At 52.4% G+C, this 25,435-nt stretch overlaps 2 protein-coding genes across 2 annotated transcripts; one reads left to right on the top strand and one right to left on the bottom strand.

The window, feature by feature from the left end:
- Positions 1-1,624: 1,624 nt before the first annotated feature.
- Positions 1,625-18,057, bottom strand: Dedd2 (death effector domain containing 2). Its single transcript, XM_057763280.1, has 6 exons — positions 17,945-18,057; positions 16,446-16,586; positions 15,458-15,824; positions 14,158-14,280; positions 10,016-10,159; positions 1,625-2,937 (listed from the first exon to the last, which is right to left on the bottom strand). Exons 3-6 carry the CDS (start codon positions 15,783-15,785, stop codon positions 2,546-2,548), a joined length of 987 nt encoding a protein of 328 aa, XP_057619263.1. The 5' UTR covers positions 15,786-15,824; positions 16,446-16,586; positions 17,945-18,057; the 3' UTR covers positions 1,625-2,545.
- A 258-nt stretch (positions 18,058-18,315) lies between these two features.
- Positions 18,316-25,435, top strand: Znf526 (zinc finger protein 526). The gene is made up of 2 exons (XM_057762970.1): positions 18,316-18,361; positions 21,190-25,435. Exon 2 carries the CDS (start codon positions 21,206-21,208, stop codon positions 23,186-23,188), a length of 1,983 nt encoding a protein of 660 aa, XP_057618953.1. The 5' UTR covers positions 18,316-18,361; positions 21,190-21,205; the 3' UTR covers positions 23,189-25,435.

Below are 25,435 nucleotides of genomic sequence, written 5' to 3' on the forward strand. Positions count from 1 at the left end.
AGGGCTGTTCTGCCCCCCCACACACACACCACACACACACACAGGGACCATTCTGGGGAACTCCTCATTCACAGGCCAGCCCTCAGCTCTGTTCCATGTGGAATGAGGGGCCATTATCCTCAAGCCCCCACAGGATCCTATCCTGATTCTGGACTTTTGAAGCTCTTGGGCTGCCCTCACAGTGCTGGTCAATGGCACTTCTGGGTGTCAGTCATCTCTAGTACCCAACACTGACAAGCCCCGGAGAGCTCTGTGGAGCATGCACCACCGTGGATAGGCCAGACAATGCTTCAGGCTCGCACCACTACAGACCTCTGGGAACACACTGCACCTGCGCAGGCTCCTTCCCTCCAACGCAGGTTCATTTCTTTCTGGTGCACATGCCAGGCAGAGGTGACGGGGTGAGGTGGGGGTGGAGCTGGAAACCTGCCCAGGCAGAAGCCACAACCTGGAGTTGAAAGGTCAGAAGAGCAGCCACAAGGCTTGAACAGAGGCGCATCCCGGAAGTGAGGTGGGGAGCCAGACCTAGGCTTAGGCAGGTGGCAGTTTCCACCTCCAGGTACACATAAAACCCAGAAGGAAGCCTCAAAGCTAAATTGTGGTAAATTGTGTGCCTAAGGGTGCTCTGAAGGCAGGGGCAGAAGGATCTCTGAGTTGGAGGTCAGCCTGGTCTACATAGTGTTTCAAGCCAACTAGGGCTACAAGGTAGACCCTGTTCTCAACAAACTAACAAAACAAAGCCGAGGCTCCTCTCAGGTTGGTCAGTTAAGAAGGGCTACTTAAGTCAGCCTCCCCTCACTGCCCGTCTCCAGCCCCCTCCCGCATGGGCACCAGCAGATCACAAGGGAGCTGGCTGGACTAGCCTCCCTCCATATCCTGGACAGAACTGAACCGCTAGCGTTCCTGTCCACTAACCAGCAGAGGTCCAGGAAGGAACCTAGACATGGGTAAGTGCACTTCTCAGTCCAGAAAAGGGCAGCCCCTGGAATCTGTACCCACTCACCTCCCAACTGTCAAGTCCTCTCCTCCTTAGGCCCTAGGGATGGAAGACTTGGGTTCTGTGTCAGAAGTTCCATCTCCTGCATCTCTGCCTTCAGAGGAAAGGCGCTGAGCGTTCCCACAGCAAGCAATGCTTCAGCTTCAGAAAGATGAGGAGTGGAAAACCCCTGGCTGCCTCTCCTCTCCAGTGTCCCATCTCCAGGGCTCCATCAGCTCCTCTCCCTGAGCAGGCTGAAAATCCTGAGGTACTCTTTCAGAGTTCAGTTCCCAGCTGCCACTCCAGGCAGCTCACAACTACCGGGAATTTAGTTCCAGGGATCTGACCTCTCAGGCTTCCATAGGCTGTATACATGTGCGCGCACACACACATACACATATGCACGCACACACCCTGAAAAGAGCTGGAGAAATGTTCAGTGGTTAAGATCACTGACTCCTTCTTCAGAGGGCCCCACACCCTCACGGTGACTCAGGATATCCAACACCTTCTCTGGCCTGCTTGGACACCAGGAACACATCTGGTCAATGGGCACACATGCAGGCAGAACATCCATATACACAAAATTTAAGAATTCCCCTCTATAAACATACAGAATTCTACAAAGCACATATGAACAGGGCTGGGAGTCAATGACTCTGAGGCTTTAATTCCTTCTTTGACAGTTAAGAAAGTTGAGGCCCAAGGAACGGAGATTCCTACAGCAGCACCTGGCAAATGAGCCAGCATCTCCTTCAGCCCTAACATGAGGCCACCACATGAAAGAATCTTTCACCTTGCCCACCAATAAAAAGTACTTAGCCTTGATGCCCACCTATGCCCTTTCCGGGGCAGTTTTATTGGCGCAATTTGTAAAACATCTTCCACCAGCCCCAAGTCTTTGCCTTCCCTTCATGAGAGTGGCTAGTTCTGGCCTGAGCTCTGTACACAACACTGACCTCGAACGGCTGTGGCCACAAAACCCACGTGATACCCTGGGTCAAAGAGTCCAAGGGCAAGGCTGTCTCTAGCTCCAGGGAGCAGGGGAAAGGGATGAGAGGTGGATGATGTCTGTGTGCACACCACACAGAGCCCTGGCTGGTTACATGAGTGAAGGGGCAAGGTGAGCAAGCCCCATGGGCACCCCAGCTCCAGAGCCCACTACTGTGGCTGAAGTCCTGATGGGGATAATAAAATCTGAGATCCTGAGAGAGAAGCCCTTAGGCTAAAGTGTGTGGAGCCAGCCAGCATCAGCCCAAGCTGAGAGACACGATGTGCAGGGGGCTTTGGTGACTGTGGCTACACCTCCCTGCTTTAGGGCTCAGCAAATCTGGCACCCAAAGTTGAGGGTATCCACTTGGAGTGGGGGAAAACTGGGAAGGAAGCAGCTGGAAGTGGTTTATGCCTCAAAGCCCACATCCTATAGGAGAGGCAGTCAAGGAACTTGCAGACCTGACACAGTCCTCAGAGTTCCTAAAGTGATGGTCATCTGGGGGCAACATAGTCATCTTCCAGGGAAGAAGCTTGCCCCCAGACTTGGAGGTGGGGTCAGTCCTGCCAGTTCCAGGATCAGGAGGCTTCTGTCCCACGCCGTCCCCCTTCCTCCTCCATCAGCAACAGGCGGCGCCGACCAGCCTCGTAGTCAGCCTCGTCCACACTGACCAGCAAGCGGACAGCCTCCCGGCCCACGGCCTCCCGCAGGGCCTCAGTCAGAAAGACACCCCGAAGGGCCTGAAGCAGGGCACCACTCAGATAATCACCCCAGAAGGCATCCAGGTAAGAGAGTTCTGAGAATTTGATGTCACAAACGACAGAGCCCAGGTCCCTTGACCGCAGCACTGCAGTGGCTTGTCCGAACACATCCAGCTGTCGGGCCAATGCCTGAGGTCTCCGGGATGCTACGCCTTGCTCCAAGGCTGGCCCATGCTCGCAGTACTCTGCTCGAACCCGGAGCCGGATGTCTGCAGGAGAAGGGGTGGCTCATTAGTGGGCACCACAGTTCTCTTTCCCTCTGCTCTGCCCCCTTCCCAGAGCCACACCACGGATGTCTGGATATCTACTCCTCTCTGGGAGGCCTGGTCTGAGATATTGTACCCGCCTCCAATTTCAACACTTCCTCACTGCTTCCTCAATCACCAAGCAGGTTCCATCCAGTATAACAATGCCTCTCCCTACCAAGGGGTATTTCTTTCCCCAGTTCCTACAATTATTTGCTCCAGTGACCCTCCCAATGAGGCCCACCCAGATCAGGCCCTACTCTAGATCTACCCACCAGCTCACTCTCCCGCAGCATGTCCAGTTCCCCAGATCCAGCCTGGTTTTCCCAAAGGAACCTGTTATCTTCTAACCCACTGCAGCAGCGGTGTCCCAAGTTCCCCAGATAGCAGCACCCTGAAGGACCTTGTGTTGCTCAGGCACACACCCTGGGGTACCGAGCTGGTGCTCAGTGTTTGCAACTGTTTGTGAATGAATCAGTGCATAAGCCAAGGGCTTGGCTCTCGGCTGTCAGCCTCACACCACCTCTCACACAGCGAAAGTCCAAGATAAAACAGCCCAGGGAGGACAATGAAGCCCACACAGGGCCAAAGACAGAGGGAAAGAAACCCCTGAGTTCATTATGTGTCAGGAAGAACCATCAGGATTGGCAGGTACCATCAACAGGAATGGTAGGTATCATCACCAGGAATGGAAGACATTACCATCAGGATCGGTAGGTACCACCACCAGGAATGGCAGGTACCACCATAATCACCAGCAGGTACCACCAAGAGGATCGGTAGGTACCACCATCAGCAGGCACCACCATCAGTTCCTACTTTCACTTAGCCTCTACCTACATCTACCCAAAGGAGGTGGCAGCTCCACCCAGGGGACAAAGAGAGGGCAACTAAAGACAATCCATGCTAGCCTGAGTTTGGGTTAGTAACCTCTCCTCTGGAGCATCCACATCCCCGTGCGTGGGAGGCTGTTAACAGTGCTGCCTCTTCATACCCAGCACAGTTGTGCAAGATCCAGCTAGGCTTGGGGACCGCAGCAGCCAACACTTCTAAAACACTGATAACTGCCAAACATCCTGGACCCCAAGTGCCTAAGTCACGACTCAACTCACAAACAGCCATCTGAGATAGGCCCTATTAGCACCCATTCACAGATTTGGAAGTGGAAGCAAAAAGGAGCAAAGAGACTAGCCCAAGGTCACATGGCCTGGTAGAGCCTCCTAGAACCAGACAGCAGACTTCTCCAAGGATAGAAACCATTGTAGCCAGGAGTTATTAGACCACTGCTGTACCCCTGGGCAAGTCAGAGCCTCTGCAAACACAGGCTCTACCTAGACTAGGGCATCTCTGCTTGGAGAACTGTTTAAGAGTGGGCAGGAAGCAACAAGCCATTGGTGAGGCCAAGGCCCCGGCACAGTGGGTACTCCTGAAACCGCAGCAGCCAACTGTGAAATGCCAAGTGACTGACACACACTCTAACCCTGGGGTCAAGGGCCACCTTCAACCCAACGGGAAATCAAAGTCCTGGGAAGATGAGTCGTAACACTTGTGGGCTCCTATCACCTTTCACAGCAGTTCAGAGAGAGTGGAAAGCAGAAGGCAGGTCCCCAGAACTCCAGATAACTTCTTACCACACTTGTTTCCTCCCCCACCCCAAACCCTTCCTCTTTCTGCCTTGAGGGGAACCCCATTCTCTCCACTGGAGGCCCAGAGAAGTTGGCCCAGCCTAAGCTCCCAGGACTGCTCTTGGACAGGCCCCCATCCCTGACTCCCATTAAAAGCCTCTGACCACTCCTTCCCAACTGAGGGTGGGGACCAGGGAGTGGAGAAACAGAACTTGCCCAAGGCCATGTGGGGCTGGGCAGAGCAGAGGCAGAGGCAGCTGGTAGAGTCCCACAGACCTGAAAATGAGTCCCAGCTCTGCCATACTCTAGCTGTGAGGCCTTGGGCATGTGACCTCACCTCTCTGAGCCTGTTTCCCCATCTGAAAAACACAAACAAACAAGAGGTCCCTGCCGCATGGTGGTCATGCAGATTAGTGAAGTAATTGGAAGAGTGCCTGACTCCGGGGCTTAAAGGACACGAAGGCCACAGATTCAGGAACTCTACCCACATGGCTCCTGCCCAGGCCCTCACCTCTCCAAGTCAGTCTCCTCCAGCTCTCCCAGCCACTGCTCCATCCTCCCACTGCCTGCCTTCTGGCCACCATGAAATAATCCTCACACCCTCATAGAACGATCTGCCCTGAACACATGCATTTACCCAGCAATGTACAGCATAGGGGGCCCCCTTCCAGCCCAGCCAGGCCCTTCCCCGACCCTTTTCCTCCACAGCACAATTACTGAAGTAAGTCATCCAGCTACTCAGAGATGCCGCACACTCCCTCACTCAACAGTACCAGAGGATACTTGTGGATCCTAGGCATCCAAGGATGAAAAAGGGTATGCCACAGGTGGGGCAGGCAAACAAGCTGTCCACTGCTGCCCTCCTCCCAGGCCAGGCCAGTCTAATCCTCAGGCACTTTCATTATTGCCCTTTACAGTAATGCTCTACCAGCCCACAGTCCACCTCTGACCTGGAAACAGATCACAGCCCAGGAAGGGAAGGACAGGAGGCTCCCAGTGAGCTCTGCCTGCCATGGTTCCACCCTGGCTCACCGCACAGGCTTCCCCGTTGGCCCTGAGCCAGCATACACGGATGACACTCAAGTGACTCTACTGTGCTCTGCCCAACACTGCGTGCATCGTGTCCCAGAGCCTTCTGATCATCTCCACGGCTTTACAAGGCGATGCTGTGCCTCCTCTCTGTGGATGAGGAGACTGAGGCACAGAGGCTGAGTCACCTAGCTAGATCACTCCAAAATTCTACCTGAGCTACCCGGCTCCATTCAGAACCCAAGCTCTTAACTACCCAACCCTGTCCGCTGCCTCTCATACAAGCATATATAAACAAGTAATTAGTAGGCATTCTAAGGCCAGGAGGGAAAATGATCGCAGGGACTTATAATTTAGAAAGACTGCCCGGGCAGTGGTGGCACCTGCCCTTAATCCCAGTACTTGGGAGGCAGAGGCAGGTAGATCTCTGTGAGTTTGAGGCCAACCTGGCCTACAAGAGCTAGTTCTGCAACAGGCCCCAAAGCTACAGCTAAAGCCTGTCTTGGAAGAAAAAGAAAGAAAGGGAAAGGGAAGAAGGGAAGGGGAAGGGAGGGGAGGGGAGGGGAAGGGAGGGATCTAGAAAACATAATATTGAGTGAGGTAACCCAGACCTAGAAAGACAAATATCATATGTATTCACTCATAAGTGGCTTATAGACACAAAGCAAAGGAAAACAGCCTATAATTCACAATCCCAGAGAATCTAGACAACAATGAGGACTCTAAGAGAGACATACGTAGATCTAATCTACATGGGAAGTAGAAAGACAAGATCTAAAGTAAACTAGGAGCATGGAGACCATGGGAGAAGGTAGAAGGGAAGGGGAGAGGCAGGGAGGGGAGTGGAGAAAAATATATAGCTCAATAAAAACAGTAAAAAAAAAATTTGGGCCGGGCAATGGTAGCACACACCTTTGATCCCAGCACTCAGGAGGCAGAGACAGGAGGATCTTTGAGTTCAAGCCCAGCCTGGTCTACAGAGTGAGTTCCAGGACAGGCTCCAAAGCTACACAGAGAAACTCTGTCTCGAGAAAATAAACAACAAACAAACAAACACAAAAAAAGTTGGAAGCTTGGAGCCAGAGGCAGGAGGGTCAGTTCAAGTCAAATGTTGGCTATACACCAAGTTCCAAACCAACTTGGGACACATGAGACACTGTCAAAAAAAACTCCCCTCCTGGCAACAAAAGAAAAAAAAGGAAAGGAAAAGGAAAGCAAAGCAGAGCCAGCTCTGACAGCTCATGTCTGTAACCCCAGCAGAGGGTCACCAGAAGTTCAAGATCAGTCTGGGTTACACAGCAAGCTCCAGGCTAGTCATAGCTACACAGCAAAACCCACATGGCCCACTCTCCTCTCTCAGCATCTCCCACCTCTTCATCAAACCCTCATGGCTTCTGCACCACCCCGTGACCACCACAGGCATGTGCGCATGCAGGCTCCTGATCCAGCTCACCCTCCATGTAGGATGCTTCCTGTCTGAAACCTCTGATTTGGCTTTTCTTCCCACCAGAAAAAAAGCTTAAGAGAACAAGGCCCCCTGCAGGCACTCTGTAGATAAAGAGGGAACAAGCCAGAGCAGTTCCTGCCCAGCTCTGTTGCTGCCACCTCCTTCCTTCTGACGTTCATTCACACGGGCACAGTGGAGGACACGGGCCCGACTTCAACAGTTGTCTTGACAACCAGAGGTCAGGTGAGTATCATGTCCACTGTCCACTGGACGGCCCTGAGAGGTGTGTGTAGACTCGGGCCTGTGTCGAAACCCTGGGTCCCAACTACCCTCCTGACACCCACAAGTGCCCAGTAGTTTAGTCTAGTTCTATCTCAATGGGGGCAGCTAGGCGTCAAATTTTTGGGGTATATTGGGGCAAGAATGGCCAAGCCCTTCCTTAGTCAGACCCGGAAGAGTTCACTGCCATGTTAAAGGTAAGTCATCCCCATTTTTCAGAAGAAAAAATTGGGGCCCAAGTAGGGAGAACCTAAGCCAGCCCCACCCTCCTTGGTGACTCAGCATCAACAAGCATTTCATGGTCCTTCAGATTCCAGCCACACCCTGACTAACAACCTCCTGGCCTCGGGGAAGAGACTTGAAGCCTAGATGGTCCTGCTTCCGAGCCCTCAGGGCAATGGCTCCCTAACCTACCCAGCCAGCAGGGTGGCTGTTGTAATTGCCTAACTCCCTGCACCGGGCAGCCACCCCCTCAAGTCAGCACCCCTGTGAGGACACAGGCTGGCTATGCTCTGTGCTCCTGGCACAGCTATCTGTCACCTCATCTCTGAAGTGGGGACAACACCCACTGCCTAAGAGACCACATGGCACTGGGAGGGACAGGTGTGTGCGTGTACTGTGCTCCCTCTGTTTCGTGGACATAGACGGGGAGAGGCACCCTGGGCCAAGGCCTCCTGCATATCCTACAGACTCAGAAGAGCACCTCCCCAGCTTCTATGTCTACCCCAGCCCTGGCCTAAGTATGTCAGCTGCTGTCCATAACCTCCAGCTTCTAGGAATGCCTTCTTAGTGGACTGGATGCTTACTTGACGGCGTCCACTGAGGACTCCTGTCCCTCCACAAGGTTGTCCCTGCAGACCCCCCAGGGCACTTGGCCCATCCCTGGCTTTGTGCCAGCTGAGATCACAGACTACCTTGGTGTAGCTGTGGTTATCCACTTAACACACTACCATATAAGCTCCTAGAGGCCAGGGACTTCCACCCTGTTCTAACTCTGTGTCCTCAATGCCTAGAACAGCACCTGATAAAGAAGAGATACTCAATAAGAAAAATGATAGGGCCGGGCGGTGGTGGCGCACGCCTTTAATCCCAGCACTCGGGAGGCAGAGACAGGCGGATCTCTGTGAGTTCGAGACCAGCCTGGTCTACAAGAGCTAGTTCCAGGACAGGCTCCAAAACCACAGAGAAACCCTGTCTCAAAAAACCAAAAAAGAAAAAAAAAAAGAAAAATGATAGGGAAGAAATGGTAAGTAAACCGTTCTGGGGCTCCTGCAACCCCAGAATAAAGTCTAGACCTCCAAGGCCCCACCTGTCTCGACCCACAAAGTTTTTGCTTCCAACAGCAACCTCACTGGACACTGCACAGAGGTCATACAGGGCCACCTTCCTAGCTCCCCCTCCAGCTCCCTCAAGCTCGTCCTGAAAGCAGCAACTCTACAGAGACTAGAGGGCTCCCCTCATCCCACTGCCTCTGTGTCACACCAGCCTGGCTGCTATTTTCCTCACCATGTTCGCATAGCCTAGGCACTGAAGTCTGAGATTGTATCTGACTCCTTTTGTGTTCCCAGGTCTACCCAGCCCAGGGAAAGAGGGACCAGAGAGGGCTGTCCTCCCCAAGCCTCACCCCCAGAACACAGTGAAATATCTCAAGGGCAAAGACTGATCCCAAGAGCCTAGGATGGAGGTTACATGCCTACAGTACTATCACTGGGGAGGTTGAGGCAGGAAGATTCCAAGGTAAAGTCCAGATTTGGTACTATATATTTGGTGCTATATGACTACCAGGCAATTGTAGGTTATAACAAAAGCCTATCTCAACCCAGAGGGGAAAAAAAGAAAGAAAAGAAACTAGAAGCATGGACAAAAATGCAAACTCCCACCCATTCTGTAGTTGCCCAGCCTTCTGCTAGGGCCTGACTGGCTTCCCCACCAGCCCTTGACAGTATCTCCCATTGCCTCAGCAATCCCAGCTCCAATGGACTGCTGCTCAGCTGCAAGGTCAGTTCTACAGGGACAGGGCCTCCCTGCTACAAGCCCCAGACATCAAGCCTCACACGCACATGGCCTGTGCCAGGTACTGTTCCAAGTGGATTATGTGGGGAACTGCTATCCTGACAGCAGCTCTAGGCAGACCTTCATCATCTTACTGTTCCATGTGGGATCCTGACTCCTTACCCCACTCAATCACCTGCCCAAGGTCAGGCAGCTTCTTTAAATGCCTGGGCTAAAGCCAAGCACAGTGGCTCACACTTTTAAGCCCAGCACTTGGGAGGCAAAGGCGAGAAGATCTCTAAGTTTGAGGCCAGTTTGATCTACAGAGTGAATTCAGGACAGCCAGGGATACATAGTGAGACCCTTTCTCAAAAACCAAAAGCCAAAGCTAAGATGTAACTTGTCAGACTGACCTAGAGTCCTGGCTTTTCTATCCCCACCACATCTTTCACTGCTTCAGAAAAGGCTGCATACCTATATCGCGCGTGCGTGCGTGTGTGCGTGCGTGTGTGATTTGATCCTTCATCACACAGCACCAGAGAAGTCAAGAATATCACTGCTCAACAGATGGCCCACCAGTATCACATCCCAGGTCGATGCAGTGTGGCTCACCCTCCAAGTCTGTAGTCCACCATGGGCACAAGGACTCTCAAGGCCCACGGATACTTACCACAGGTCACTTTGCCTTCTGATGAGGGCCTGCCCAGCTCCTGGTGCTGCTGCTGCACGGGTGCTGGGCCTGTTCTCCGCCGCCGCCTGGCACCACTGCTAGGGCGTCCCCGACTCCGCCGCTGCCTTTTGGTGGGAGGGGAACCTGGAAGACATAGGAGAGCCAGCTCAGGACCAGGAAGAAAGAATGCCAAAATATAGACAGGGCCTGTGAGAGAATAAATGTGTACAGTTTACAACCCCACAAGAGAGGAATCAGAACACGCCTTACATCTGTTACTTTCCTGGGAGCCCTGAAAGGACACATTAGAAATAACTGAAACTGGCTGCAGATAGACTCCTTGAAATGCTTTTAGCTTTGCCTTTTGAGTCATGTAACTGTTAAGTCATATACACTTAAAATAAAAAGAAGCAAATAAAGTCAAACAAACAGATGAACCTAAGTGCACATAATTGGTGATACCGAATTGTGATGAAGGAATTAGGGCAAGTACCTTAGAACACTGTGACTGCACACTCAGCTGGATCTGACCAAAGCACAAGTACAAAGAAAGAGTGACCAGCATTCAAGGCAGAGGCAGACGGATCACTGTGAGCTCAAGGGCGGCCCGGTCTACAGAGTGAGATCCTCTCAAAACGCATGCATGCTTACACACACAAATACAAGCACACACCCATATTCTCACTCTCTCTCGCTCGCTCGCTCAGAATAAATACAAACCCATCTTGTGCTCCATCCAATGGATGCTGACAGTGGGGAGTGAGGCTGGGTTAGAAGATCAAGGGATTCCAGGCCAGTCTGGACTACATAATAAAACCCTGCCTTAGAACCAAAATAACACCAGAAAGAAAGAGCTGGAGAGATGGCTTAGTGGGTAAAGGAGCTTGCTGCTCACACCTGCTGACCAGAGTCCAATTCCTGGAACCACATAAAGGCAGAAAGAGAAGCCATTCCACAGAGTTATCCTCTGACTTCCCTATCTGTGTGCCATGAACCCCCTCAGCACTCGCTCTCTTTGCCTTTCTCTTTCTGTCCTTCTATCTCTCTTTTTCTCTCTCACACACGGAAACACACACTCTAGCAGCAAGATTTTAAAGGAAAGGAGTTGGAAAAATTTACAAAAAAAAGAAGGAAGAAAACATGTAACAAAATAAATGTGCTCAGTTTGCAACTCCCTGTAGACAAGAGGGATTCTGTTGCAAGTCTGAAAGAATACATTAGTAGCAAATCAAACACCACAGATAAAATTTGTTGTCACCTCATTACTGCTGGAAAACAAAGTAAACCCACCTCAGTGCCAACAGCCAAGACTTTCACTATTTTAAAAAAAAGTCAGGGGCCCAAGAGAAGGCTCAGCAGTTAGCGTGCACATTGCCCTTCTTGATTCCTCCGGGACCAGCACTCAAGTGCGCAAACCCAAACACATACACATAATTCAAGTAAACTTAAAAGCCTCAAGGATTATTGGCACAAGTCACCAAACCCAGCTCAGAGAACTTTTTCTGAAAAGCAGGCATCCGCTTTCCCAGGCAGCTGAGAAGCAGACTACACACCCAGCTATTGGTCTCTAAACATCCGGGCCTCTAACAGAAACCAGGCTTCTTGACAAGCAGATGACTTTGGGGGTAAGAAGTGCAAGGTAAGCCCAGGACATCAGGAATGTCACTCGGAGAGTGACGCAGACAAGTCAAAAGGACAGAGCGAAGCAATCTGAATGCCGGTAAGAATGACTAATTGGCTAACAAAGTAAACAAAGCCGGGCAGTGGTGGTGCCACCTCTGATTCCAGCACTCGGGGTAGAGGCAGGTGCATCTCAGGTGAGTTTCCAGTCAGGACTACTTGGTGATACCCTGCTGTTAAATTGGAAAGAGAAAAGAAGGGCTGGGGAGCAGCTCAACTATATATAGAGCTCCTTCCTAAAATCCAGTGCAGTTCTAGGGGCACAGCCTGGTGAGAGAAGCCTTTGCCTCACATGAACGAAGCCCTCAGTTTAATCTCTAGTACCATAAAAACAAAAAATAATTAAAAATGAAAACACAACATTTTTAAAGCTACTCTTTGTTCCAGCCTCATTGCACAAGACAATAATCCCAGCTACTAGGTTGGCTGAAGCAAGGGAATATGGGCAACTGAGAACCTGCTTCAAGTTTATTTTCACAAAAAAGCTGTAAAACAAATAAGCAAATAAACAAATGAGTCACCATTTACAAATATTACCATGGTAAATGGTTCAAACAGGGTTCACAGAACAATGCTACATCCCCCTGGAGAAACGAGTACAGAGAACGCTAGAAAGCACCTTCTTACACACTAGTAACCATAGCAAGAAAGCTTCATCTCTTCACTGAGCCTCACGGATGTCTCAGCGGATAATGCACCTGCTGCCCAAGCTGCATATGCCTGTGAGGCGAACATGAAGGCTCAGCTGCCGTCCCAGTACCCAGGAGGCAGAGACAGGATTCCCAGAGCAAGCTGGCTTGAGGAGCAGCCAAAGACCTTGTCCCACCCAATAAACAGTGTGAATCAGGAAGACAGCTAGTGCCAACTTATAGCCTCTCCACAGACATGCACACGTGTGAACATGGACCTTCACAGACACACCTACACGTATATAAGTACATCACATATCAACACACACAAATATAGCTTCACACATACAAATCTGGCCAGAACCAGCTGACCACATGTCCCTATTTACAGTGCAAATTTCATGATAGGCACCAACACAAGGAGAACACATTGATCAAGGAACATTCCTGCCAAAAATGTGTAATCCAAATCAAACCAACCCTTTGCACCTAATGACCACTCTGCAGGAAGTCAGACGGACCATCATGTAGCAACCAGAAGCAGTCAGAATGCTGTACACACCAATCAGCCCCGTAGGTGGACAAGTCAAAGGCAGAACACTCTGGGCCACAGAGGAGGTGTGTGGGAGTTGTGGTTCAGGGGTATAGAGGGCAGTAAGGATGTAGGAGGCCCAGGTTCCAGGTCCAGCCCCAGAAAGAAGAAAGGAAGAAAGGTAGGTAGTCAGTCAGCCTGTCTGCCTGGTAAGGAAGGAGTTTCTATTCTAAAGAGGTTAAAAGATATAAAAAACTGCATGCCACTTGGGCACGGTAGCTCACACCTCTAATTCCAATACTGGGAAGGACAAGGTCAGAAAATTGCCTCTAGTTCCATGGGTCTCAATGCCACGACCCTTTAATACAGTTCCTTATGTTGTGGTGACCCCAACCATACAATCATTTCCATTGCTACTTCATAACTATAATTTTGCTACTGTTATGACTCTGAATGGAAACAGCTGTGTTTTCCATTGGTCTTAAGCGACCCTGTGAAGGGCTGTGTGTCACGACCCACAGGTTGAGAACCACTGCTCTAATTTGTAGATGAGTCTTGGCTACAAATGAGTGAGTTCTAAGCCAGCCAGGGCTGCAGAATGAGACTCCCATCTCTAAACAGTAACTAGTAGAGCTTTTCTTTTCAAGCTGCATACACAACAATCTAAACAGGCTCTGAAATGGTGCAGATCTTAGGAAGTTCGAAAGTAGACCATGAAGGTGTCAGAGAACTAATACTCATTTTCTTAGGTGTGATAACAGTCTTCAAAGGGCAGAGGAAAACTTATTCTCAAATTATGCCAGCTAATTCCGAGGCAAGGCTATTGATGTCTGTAATTTACTTAAAAGTTCAACAAAACTCTCAGAATTTTCTACACACACACAGAACACAGTGGCAGATGTCTGTGCTCCCTGAGTCCAGGTGGAGATATTCTCTTATTATCTTAACTTCTCTGGACATTTGAAATTTTACATAATTAAAAATTAGGGGGAGGGGGATTGTGTACACTGACTGGAATACAGTAATTGAACTAATTAAAGGCATTCACCATGAAATAAATCTCAGAAATGTGCCCAGCCAAGGCTGCCAGGTCACCAGCCTCAATATGATGCCATCTGAGTGAAGCCTGAGTCCATGTGACACAACCCCATTGCTTCAGGACACACGCTTCTACCTATAGCAATAACAAAAACAGACAGCAACCCTTCAGGCCATTTCCTTGATGGGCCAGGATGCTGGAGGTCATCACAGTTTAAGAAAGAGACAAGGACCCTGTCACCCTACGTGCCCAGTAGACTCACCTGTGTCCCACTGACTCTGCTGGGAATCAGAAGAACTACCTGACTGCTGCCGACGCTGGCAACTGCCCTCTGTCCTTTTGGAAGAAGAGCCAGGACTGCCATAACTGTATCGCTCGGGGGATACTGGGAAAAGAGAATGGAATCAGTATTCACAGCTTCCTTATCTCCCAGGTCTAGCCTCCTAGGAAGAATGCCTGGACCACAGGATGCCTAACCCCAGATCTCAGAGGTCATGCCCAAACGCCCACTCCTTCTCAAGCACTTCCTGCCTACAGGTTGCTCATGGGCCCCTAGGACACAGTGCTCATGGGGCTGCCCAACCCATATCAAAGCTCCAGCTGTCAGTCTTCTACATCCAATAGACCAGGTCCCTGCATCGGCCCTTGCCCCCATGTGCACCTGGCTTATGGGGCAGGGCGGGGGGGGGGGGAAGGGGAGAACCACCTTTCATCTCTTCTAGAGCCTGACACTCAGACATATTTTTCCAAAATCAGACAGCTATCTCTAGACGTGCCCTTCTGTTTGTGCAAATCCCACAGGCTTATTATGGGACAGGAAAGCTCATAATCCCTCCTCCCCAGCCGCCACACTCTATCTCTCAAGAAAAGAGCCTACCTACATACACAGGCTTCCTGGTACCTGACCCCTCCCAGGTCTTCCCTTTCTGCCCAAGGATCAAGGGCCTCAACCCTGGAGACAGGACAGGCAGGTTTGAATCTTGTTCCCTTTGCTTGATACATGTTAGGTGTGTGACATATTTTCAAGCCCCCCCCCCTTTTAAAATGCCATCTTCTTAGACTTTTCCTCCATCATTACCCAGGTTGGGGCCACCTCCCCTCATTTTGAGGCATTCTATCCATCTCACCCAATATATGGCTGTTATCTGAAGCTAAGTTCCTCGTTTATTATTAAGCGGCTCCCTCTACTAATGCAAGCTCATGGAATAAACATCTTGGCCTTATTCTCTTTGTGGCCACCATGATGGATGTGGTTCTCACATGCAGCCAGATAACTTCTCTATGCCTGTTGTTTTCCCTGTGTGCTGGGGTACAGTTCATATGAAAGGTTTACCTCTGCCTGGCATACAAAGTTCCACACACGGTGGCCACAACCTTTGCTGATATGATCAAATTCCACAAGCTCGCTCCTAACCTAAGTTATGCCCTCTCCCTTTCTGGGTTTCTCATTGGGGGAAAAGGGCGGGGAGGGAGACTGGAATTCGTATCAGGGAGCACAGGGGCCCAGTGGGAGCAAGGTGTTCTGGTCCCATAAGTCCTGCAACCTCCCATTTGAGCCTTACCTGGCCGGCGCCGCTTGCGGGCCAGATGTGGCAGTAGGTCGTGGCGGGCCAGCACGCGCAGGAGTTGGCTCAGCAGCCGCAGGTTGCTCTCGTCGCACTGCCCACGGCGTTCCAGCTCCAGAAGCAGCTCCAGGCCGCTGCGGGCACGGGCCAGGCCTCCGGGGGCGCCAGGAGCCTCATCCAGCAGGAAGGCCAGGAGCTCCAGTTCGCACTCGGTCAGCTGCCCGCCCACCACCTCGAACATACGGTGAAGCGACAGCATGCCGTAGTAATCCAAACACTCATCCTCCTCCCAGCTCGGGGCCGGGGTCGACCCGGACAACGCCATTCCCAGGGGAGGGGTGCGGAACAATCTCAGAACCAGGGCCTAGAACCCACACGGCGGGGAGGATGTCGTGGTCAGCGACGCGGTGGCCCAGAGAGCCCACACAGGCCATTCGTGTGACCCCCGCGAGGTGTCTCCGGATAGGGTCGCCCCAAACCCTCAATGGTCTCAGCTACCCCCTCCCACGGACAGGAATGGTATCACCCCAGGTACCCTAATAACAGGTCGAGACGCCAGACCCCACCGGTCCAGCGACCAGTCGGGCCAGCCAAGCCCAGGCGCCCCTCTCCAGGTGGTATGTTCCGAACTTGCCACCGACCAACCTAGGAGATCAGCCCGAATGAGCCTCACGGCCCATTGCAGAGCACCTTGTACAATGCCCGGTGACTTTGGGTGGCAAATGTCCGGCCGTGGTCCTTGGTTCTGTCCACCAGTACCTTTCGGCTAGCCCCAACGCCCCACCCAAGTGGTACCACTCAAAAGTGACCCTCGGTTCTCTGCAAGTGGGATCGACAAAGACAGCCCCGAGCTCCACACAGGTGGTACTGTCTGAACCCGGCCCCTACTCACCCTAGAAGAGCAATCGGTCCTGCCCTCACCCCAGCACCCAAGAGGTCCCATCTACCCGCCATCAGTCACCCTTAGGCCTCCCTGGATCCTCACCAGATTCCGGCGTCCGATGACTCCTGGGCGACGGCCGCAGCCACTTGTTTTGGATCTTTCTGGCACCTTCTCTATTATTACGCCTGCGTCACCTCGCTCCTCCTCCTTCACTCAACTCGCGCAGGTGCGACCGCCACGCCCCTACAGCGCAAGCGCAGAATAAGGCCTCTAAGCCCCACCCCTCCAGGCCGCCTAACGCGTTCCCAACCGTAGTGTCCCTTGCTCCCCAGTGCTGCGCTTGCGCAGCGGCAGAGCCTAGTTGCGGCTGGCGCTTGATCGTGATTCGAAGTTTAAAGTCTCGGTGTGTGTCCCTTGGATCCCACGACGTGACCTGTTGGGATTATTCATCTCACAGCTACATCCCCCACCTGATCACGACCTAAACGCCCACATGACGAATGCCACCAAGCTGCCGGAGCAAAGTACAACAGTCAGGACGGTCAGGGCTCCCACGAGCTTGCAGAGCTCATAATCCGGTTTTATATTAAAGTACCACCCCACCATTCCTAGGTGGCATCCAGGAAACCACATCTCAACTCTTCTGTCTCCGAGCCTGTCTGGAAACCCTCATCCAGCTCCCCAGCCCTAATGTAAAAATCCTCCAGTCGCATGCCCGAGAATACTTCTCCCCAAATCGCTACAGACTCCCTCACCCCTATGTGCACATCCCGAAGACGTCCATCAGGACCTCTCGTCACAGACACCCACACCCAGGGTTAGAACCGCCCTTCTACACAGTCCCTTTCTTCTCTGCCCTCTGAGTCTCGGAGCCATTCAGAAGCTCCCTTAATCCCAGCACTTGGGAGGCAGAGGCAGGTGGATCTTTGTGAGTTCGAGACCAGCCTGGTCGACAAGAGCTAGTTCCAGGACAGGCTCCAAAACCACAGAGAAACCCTGTCTCGAAAAACCAAAAAAGAAAAAAAAAAAAAAAAAAAAAAAAAAAAAAAAAAAAAACCTCCCTTAAATCAGCACCTAGGAGAGCAAGCCTGTCAGAGAAGGGGAGGCTAAGGCGTCTTCGCGTCCCCTACGCGGGGCCTTGAGCGTGAGGGCTCCTCCTCCCCACTTAGGTGAGTCAAGGTCAGGGCCCGCACACGCCAGAGCCAGGTCTCTTCCCGGACTGGTTTCCACCCCCGGAATTATCTCCCTGAGAGGCGGGAGACCTGGGCGCGAGGTATTGGCTCAATACTGGTTGTTGCCTTTCTCTAGGCCTTGGCTTTTCCACCTATGACAGGGACGGCAGTGGAAACACAGTCCACTGTGCGCTGTCTGTGTGAATCTCACTGAACCTGACGGAGAATGAGAGGAAGGGAAAGCCATCTCTAGAAACGGCAAGGCTTCTATGTTAGGTGGGCTATAGTGGGTACCCAGTGTTACCAGGCCCTGCGCTGAACGGTTTTTTCACCTGTATAACATCCAATGCCTCCAAATAGCCTTCCAGGAGGAGGGGATTCAAGCTCATTTTACATATGAGCAAAACTGAGGCGGCCCAGGAAAAGTACCTCAAGTGTGTCTGGCTCTGAAGTTATGCTTCAGAGACGCTCAGCCTCTTCCGTTAAGAGATGCCACCTGTCAAAGTCTCGCGTAGCCCAAGCTCACTTAAGAGACCACGCTCAACCCGGACGCACACTTCTCTCCGCTGAATTTTCAAACAGCAGGAGAGGAGCGGCCCGGGGGAACTGCGCAGGCGCCTCTCCCGGACCCGGGCACCGCCCACAGGGCACTGATGTCTGCGTGGAGAAACTCTCGAAGCCCCGCCTGAGTACCGACGCGCAGGCGCGAGGGCGCGTGCCCTGCGCTGCCAGCTCTGATTGGCTGCCTCGGGTGAGGGCGCCGCCCAATGGGAGGCGTGGATAGTGAGGGGTCCCACACACCCGCTGCGGAGGGTCCGTGTCAAGAGCGGCAGGGGCGGCTTGGAGGTAAGCGAGCTGGGTGAGGGCGCCGCGGGGCGGGCGGGGAAGAGAGCGCTGGGTGCAGGGAGAGAGTGGAGGAGGAAGGAAGGGCACACTGAGGGTCGGAGAGCCTTGGGGCCTGCGCTGAGGGCTGGAGTAGCGCGGTCTGATCGACAGCTCCTTCCTCTGTGCCCTGGAGGCGTCGGTGGAGCCCCTGGTGTGTGCGGGACCCAGCTTGAGCTCGCTTGCACACCCCACCCCTGCAGGGGGCCCTCACGCTGCCTAGCAGAGGAGTCTTGGTAAGAGAAAAAGGCAGTGTAGCGGGAAAGTTGAACTTTACGGCCCCTGGTGGAGGTGCTCAGATTTAGTTTGTGTATACACGGAGTTTTAAGCTAAATTCCACCTACCGTGCCCTGACACACTGTAGGATGGGGCGAAAGGATTGCAGGCGAGAAAAGTACCGATGTCAAGTTACCTGGGCTACTTTCTAAAAAGACATGTATTCGGATTGTGTCCGTGTTGTTTCAGTGAGCCTATGCACCATGCTTTTTCTTGTGTGAGCTCATCTGTATTTTGTAAAGTTTGTACATCCACTCCTTTCCTGGGTCAAGCCAAGTAACGTGTTCTGATCCTAGCCCCGGGCGGGGTGGGGGGAGTTCTGTCTTACAAGTGGGGATGTAATCAAGGCAGAGTGCGACCCTCCATCTTCTCCTGCCACCACCCCAGCCCCATTTGACTGTTTCTGGAAAAATCCTTCTTGGCTTTTCAATACAGGGTTTCTCTGTGTAGCTTTGGAGCTTGTCCTGGAACTCGCTCTGTTTGTAGCCCAGGCTGGCCTGGAACTCAGCAGAGATCCGCCTAACTCTGCCTCCCGAGTGCTGGGATTAAAGGCGTGTGCCACCACTGCCCGGCTCATGAGCAGCTTCTATGCCAGTGCTATAAACTAAAGTCTGCCTACTTCTGACACAGAAGAGGTAAAGAAGGTGGCCATTGGCACTTGGGAGGCAGAGGAAACAAGACTGAGAACCAGACTTTGCTGTGTACATGCTGAGGCCAAGGCCAGCAGCCTAGATATTTATAAGCTCCAGTTTCAAAAACAGAAATCGAAACCAGGCCTGACGGTGGTGGCACATGCCTTTAATCCCAGTAGTCAGAGGCAGAGGCAGGCGGATCTCTGAGTTCGAGGCCAGCCTGGTCTACAAACAGAGCGAGTTCCAGGACAAGCTCCAAAGCTACACAGAGAAACCCTGTATAGAAAAACCAGGGCGGGGTGTGTGTGTGTGTGTGTGTGTGTGTGTGTGTGTGTGAGACACTAAACCAGGAGCCAGTAAGATGGCCCAGCAGGTAAAGGTGAATGTCACACAACCCTGATGATCTAGGTTCATCCTCGAACCCACATAAGTGTGGGAGTTTGAACTCCACAAAGTTTTCCCCTGACCGGCACATGTTTGCTACAACATGTACTCATGCGTACAGGCACACAGTAACATAAAGGAAAAAAACGGTGGGGGACCTTCAGGATGGCTCAGTGAGTAAAGGCAATTGACACTAAACCTGATGACCTGAGTTTGATTCCAGAACCTGCATGATAGGACAAATCCTTCAGGTTGTCCTCTTACCTCCATACATGTACCCTCACCTGGTAAGTGTAATAAAGTAAAATTAAAATGCCCTTTAAAGCCGGGCGGTGGTGGCGCACGCCTTTAATCCCAGCACTCGGGAGGCAGAGACAGGCGGATCTCTGTGAGTTCGAGCCAAAACCACAGAGAAACTCTGTCTCAAAAAACCAAAAAAAAAAAAAAAAAAAAAAATGCCCTTTAAAAGATTGGGATTGGATCAGAAATCTAGCTCCTAGGTTTAGGGAGGCTTTGCAGAATGGCCTGTGAGTGCCTGTTATGTGAACGGTGTTGGGTTGAAACTAGAGAAAGAGCAGAGGACATAGGACACAGTGGAGGATTTGAGAAGTTTTGGTTGATTGGTTGTATATCTTTTTTTTTTTTTTTTTTTTTGGATTTTTCGAGACAGGGTTTCTCCATAGCTTTTTGGTTCCTGTCCTGGAACTAGCTCTTGTAGACCAGGCTGGCCTCGAACTCACAGAGATCCGCCTGCCTCTGCCTCCCGAGTGCTGGGATTAAAGGCATGCGCCACCACCGCCCGGCTATTGGTTGATCGGTTGTTTGTTTTGTTGTTTGTTTGTTTTTTGAGACAGAGTAGCCCTGGCTGTCCTGGAATAAGCTCTGTAGACCAGGCTGGCCTCGAGCTCACAGAGATCCATCCACCTGCCTCTGCCTCATGAGTTCTGGGATTAAAGGCTTTATGCACCCAGCAAATTTGAGTTTTGTATCTCGGGTGCTAAGTGTGATGGTGCACACCTGTAATCCCAGCACTGGGGAGGCTGAGGCAGAATGATCACTTCAAAGCCATCCTCTGTTGCATAGCAAGTTTGAGGCCAGCCTGGGTTGCATACAAACCCAAGTATTGACTTTTGTTAACGAAGTATCTTCTTAGTCTTGTGGTCAGTCCGACTTTTAGCTCCATTTTACAGGTGAGAGAAGTAAAAGGGGAGGGCTCATACCCACTCCTCTCTTAAATGAATATCCCAGAGGAGGAAAGGTGTTACATAACAGGAAACCTCATGTGTGCAAGTGGGCGGGGCAGCACCAGAGGCCAGGCTCCGGAGCACCCCCTCTCTCTTGCAGACACCTGACTGTAGTGGCTGTGATAGGCTAAGACATAAAGGTGAAGTGAGACTGATTGACAGACTGGTGACTAATGGGGTGAGCAAGGGAACTCCTGAGACACCCGCTCCCCTTGGGGTCCTGATGGACCACTGACTCCTGCCCGTCTTTCTCCAGACACTGCCTTCCCATAATGGCAGAGATGGTGGCAGAAGCAGCTGAGATACCAACACAGTCACCAGGAGCAGTGGACATTTCAACACCTGTTTCAGGAGAACTGGCAGAGATGGCAACCACAGTGACTGAGATGACCCCAGGGGAGGCACTGGCCTCGTCCCTCTTCTTCCAGCACCACCAGTTCATGTGCTCTGAGTGTGGCAGCCTCTACAACACTCTGGAGGAAGTCCTCTCCCACCAGGAACAGCACCTGCCCACCATGTCAGAGGAGGAGGTGCTAACCGCCCAGGACACAGGCCTGGAGCCTGAGCTAGTGCCCGACACTGGGGACGGACCTTTCCAATGTGGTGAATGCAGCCAGCTCATCCTCTCCCCCAGTGAGCTCCTGGCACACCAGGATGCCCACCTGCAGGAGTCTGCAAGCCAGATCCAGTATCAGTGTGGCGACTGCCAGGAGCTCTTCCCATCACCTGAGCTGTGGGTGGCTCATCGAAAGACTCAGCACCTTTCCAGTACAGCTGATGAGCCACCAGTGCCACCTCCTTTGCCTCCCCCAACACCACCACCCCCACCACCAGAAGTCAAGATGGAGCCCTATGAGTGTCCCGAGTGTTCTACCCTCTGTGCCACCCCTGAAGAGTTCTTGGAGCATCAGGGCACCCACTTTGACTCCCTGGAGAAAGAAGAGCGCAATGGATTAGAAGAGGAGGAGGAGGAGGAGGAAGAGGAGGAGACAGATGAGGAGGAAGCAGCTGCAGAGCTCACTGCTGATGATATGGGAGGTGACAAGGCAACGGCTGATCGAGCTCAGAGCTGTGGAGATTGTTCCCAGCACTGTACCACTTCAGCTGCACGCCGCCGACACCGACGGACATCTCGTGGTCCAGCGTCTGCCACCCTCCCCTTCCACTGCAGCCAATGTCAACGCAGCTTCAGCTCTGCTAACCGTCTGATGGCACATGGACGAGCCCACGTGGGTGGTACCCATGAGTGTACCACCTGCTCCAAGGTGTTCAAGAAGGCAGCCTCTCTGGAGCAGCACCAGCGGCTGCACCGTGGGGAAGCCCGCTACCTCTGTGTGGACTGTGGCCGTGGCTTTGGCACTGAGCTCACGTTGGTGGCCCATCGGCGAGTCCATACTGCCAACCCATTACACCGCTGTCGCTGTGGCAAGACCTTCAGCAACATGACCAAGTTCCTCTACCACCGACGAACTCACACTGGGAAAAGTGGAACCCCCACCAAAGTAGCAACTGTCTCCCCAGCTCCAGCTGAGCCCACGCCCCCACCTCCACCCCCACCTGTCCAGCTGCCCTGTCCACAGTGCCCCAAGTCCTTTGCCTCAGCCTCCCGGCTTTCCAGGCACCGGCGCGCAGTGCATGGCCCCCCTGAACGCCGACACAGGTGTGGGATTTGTGGCAAGGGCTTCAAGAAGCTGGTCCATGTGCGCAACCACCTGCGGACACACACAGGCGAGAGGCCCTTCCAGTGTCACTCCTGCGGGAAGACCTTCGCCTCTTTAGCCAACCTCAGCCGCCACCAGCTGACCCATACAGGTGTACGTCCCTACCAATGCCTGGACTGTGGCAAGCGCTTCACACAGAGCTCCAACCTGCAGCAACACCGGCGGCTACACTTACGACCAGTAGCCTTTGCGCGTGCCCCTCGCCTTCCCATAACTGGTCTCTACAACAAGAGCCCCTACTACTGTGGAACCTGCGGCCGCTGGTTCCGCGCCATGGCAGGCCTCCGACTGCACCAGCGGGTCCATGCCCGAGCTAGAGCATTGACACTACAGCCTCCTAGGTCACCCTCTCCGGTCCCACCCCCACCCCCTGAACCTCAGCAGACTATCATGTGCACAGAGCTTGGGGAGACCATCGCCATCATTGAGACATCCCAGCCACTGGCACTGGAGGACACACTGCAGCTGTGCCAGGCAGCACTGGGGGCCAGTGAAGCAAGTGGACTGTTGCAGTTGGACACGGCGTTTGTGTGACAGCACAAGAGCAAGGATAAAAGGGTTCGCTTACAAGACAGCAGCGCAGCTCGGGGGAGACCACCAGATGTCAGGATCCACCCTGCTGGCCTCTTCTAACTGCTGACTCCTCAGACCAAGGACAACCCTGCCAGGTTTCTCCTGTCACCTTTCTCTGCCCAAGGTGAAACTGAAGTTCTGTGAAGTGATGTGATCGATCTCAGCCCCTGCTGCTGCGCTACAGAATAGGGTTTGCCAAGGCTCTTTGCACGGCATCACCCAGTGCTCAGCAACATCAGGTAACCTTTATGAGCACCAACCATATGCCAGACACTCATATACCTCTCAGATCTTCTGCTTGTAAACCCTAACTCCCCACTTCCCTGGACTTTGGGTACCTGGGACTTAGCTCTGCTGGGTACAGGTAGTTTCTCTGGGCTTGTTCCTTCTCAGTTTGACAGTATGAAAAGAAATCTGTAGGTACCCCCAGTACTCAGCTCAGACTAGGTGATGTTGAAGAGCCAGGAGTGAACCAGACACAGCTCTGAACTCCGACATGCTCAGTCCAGCAGGTGCAACAGACTAAAGTACAGACAGACAGCTTGCCTGAATGCAGCGCATTCAGCCTGTGTGCTCAAGGCACACATGTGCCATGGTGCTATGGGCCAGAGGCAGCGAGTCAGGCCTGAGGATCCCTAGGCTGTGATGGGAAAGTGTAGGGACAGTGGGATCTGAGAGTAGGGAGCAAGCCTCCATGGGAGGTTCCTAGTGGCACCAGTTCCCGAAGAATCTGCCAGTGGAAAAGGACATTTTAGACAGGCTATCCAGTTATAACTGCAATGAACTGGCTGACAGGCTTAGGCGGGGACACTTAGTGTCTATCGGGCCCGAGGTGGACCTGTGCATCATCCCTGTTGTCTGAGTAAGGAGACGGGTCAGAGAACCGCCCCAGCTCTCAGGTCTCTGAGGAAGACCTGAAACCCAAACCCAGCTGATGGCAGGGGATATATTCTGTTCTCCATGGAGAAGGCAGTGTCACAGAGCATTTGGGATTGGAGGGGCCTTGGAAACAGGAAGGGATTGTATTTTTTCATAGGGTGTCCTTCCTCTCCCTAAGATGATTATAGGAGACCAGTGGGGCAGGGCTCCCCCAAGTCTCAGCAGACCATGGTGCTCCAACAAGTGAAGCAGGATGCTGCTGGGGTTGGGCATTGTCTGAGAGATAAGCCCAGGCCCTGGAAATTGAGGTGAGTTGTTGTTGAAGGAACGTCACAGGGAGGGTGTCATGTCTCCCTGGATCAGAGCATGGAGTGGGAGGTTGGCAATGGTCCAAGAGAGATGAGCAGAACTGAGTAGGGACATTAGGGTCTGATGGGTAAGACAGCCCCAGTGACCACATAGTCAACCAGTAGGTCCATCCCTTAACCCAAACCAGCCATTCTCACCATACTTTATAATTGGTTTGAGCAAAAGATCTGTCCTACAGGGTAGACAGGCACCCCTGGGGCTGATGGAAGCATCTAGCAGAGCCCAGAATATTAGAATCCCTCATGGATATGTTTCAAAATTCCTTTTTGTGTGTCGTTAGAATCCATCAGAAGGCTCCCTCCCTTTCTGGAACCTTCTACCCACTCACTGTTTGGCACCATGTGGAGATACCATTTCCTTCTGCTATGGTCCCCACCATCTGGCTCCAGCATATTTTGAAAGTCAAGGGGAAAAGCCAGGCAAGGTGGCACAAGCCTGTAATCTCAGCATTTGAAAGCCTAAGGCAAAATCATCTCCAATTCCAGGCAGACTTGGACTATAACTGGAAGACCACCTCAAAAAATAGAAAAGCTAAGCTTTCTCCACCTTCCCAAGGTCACCACTTCCCAATATCCCTAAGACAAGTGAAGCAAGTATACTCTGCTTCAGGCAGTTACACCCGAGGAATCTGTCCACACATACCACCCCACTGAGTCCTACAGGCAGTTAGCCTGAGAGACTCTCATTATCCAGGGTCCCACTAGGCCCTGCTGCAGACATCCCTTTGTTCAGGTCCTGACAAATTCTTAAATTCTGGGGTTTCAACCACTCTGAACCCTAATCTCACTGATCACCCAGGATGGAGTCCTTGCCCCAGCTGAAGCAGATGGTTTGTGCCAGGTCATGGACAGGCTCATAAGCACTGGTGGTTTAGGGGTTTCCAGCCTCAGTGTCCCCCTGCCTGAGGTACAATTCATTCCAAGCCCTGAACCCCCTCACCTCTGTGGAAACAGGCAGCCA

Source organism: Chionomys nivalis, chromosome 2 (genome assembly GCF_950005125.1).
Source record: "Chionomys nivalis chromosome 2, mChiNiv1.1, whole genome shotgun sequence".
Lineage (NCBI taxonomy): Eukaryota > Metazoa > Chordata > Mammalia > Rodentia > Cricetidae > Chionomys > Chionomys nivalis.

Excerpts from the sequence above, each read along its gene's own strand:
- Znf526 (XM_057762970.1), top strand. The coding sequence starts at position 21,206 with ATGGCAGAGATGGTGGCAGAAGCAGCTGAGATACCAACACAGTCACCA.
- Dedd2 (XM_057763280.1), bottom strand. The coding sequence starts at position 15,785 with ATGGCGTTGTCCGGGTCGACCCCGGCCCCGAGCTGGGAGGAGGATGAG. Across the intron at positions 10,160-14,157 it reads GCAGAGTCAGTGGGACACAG|GTTCCCCTCCCACCAAAAGG; the intron begins GTGAGTCTACTG and ends TATGTCTTCCAG. Across the intron at positions 2,938-10,015 it reads AGAAGGCAAAGTGACCTGTG|ACATCCGGCTCCGGGTTCGA; the intron begins GTAAGTATCCGT and ends CTTCTCCTGCAG.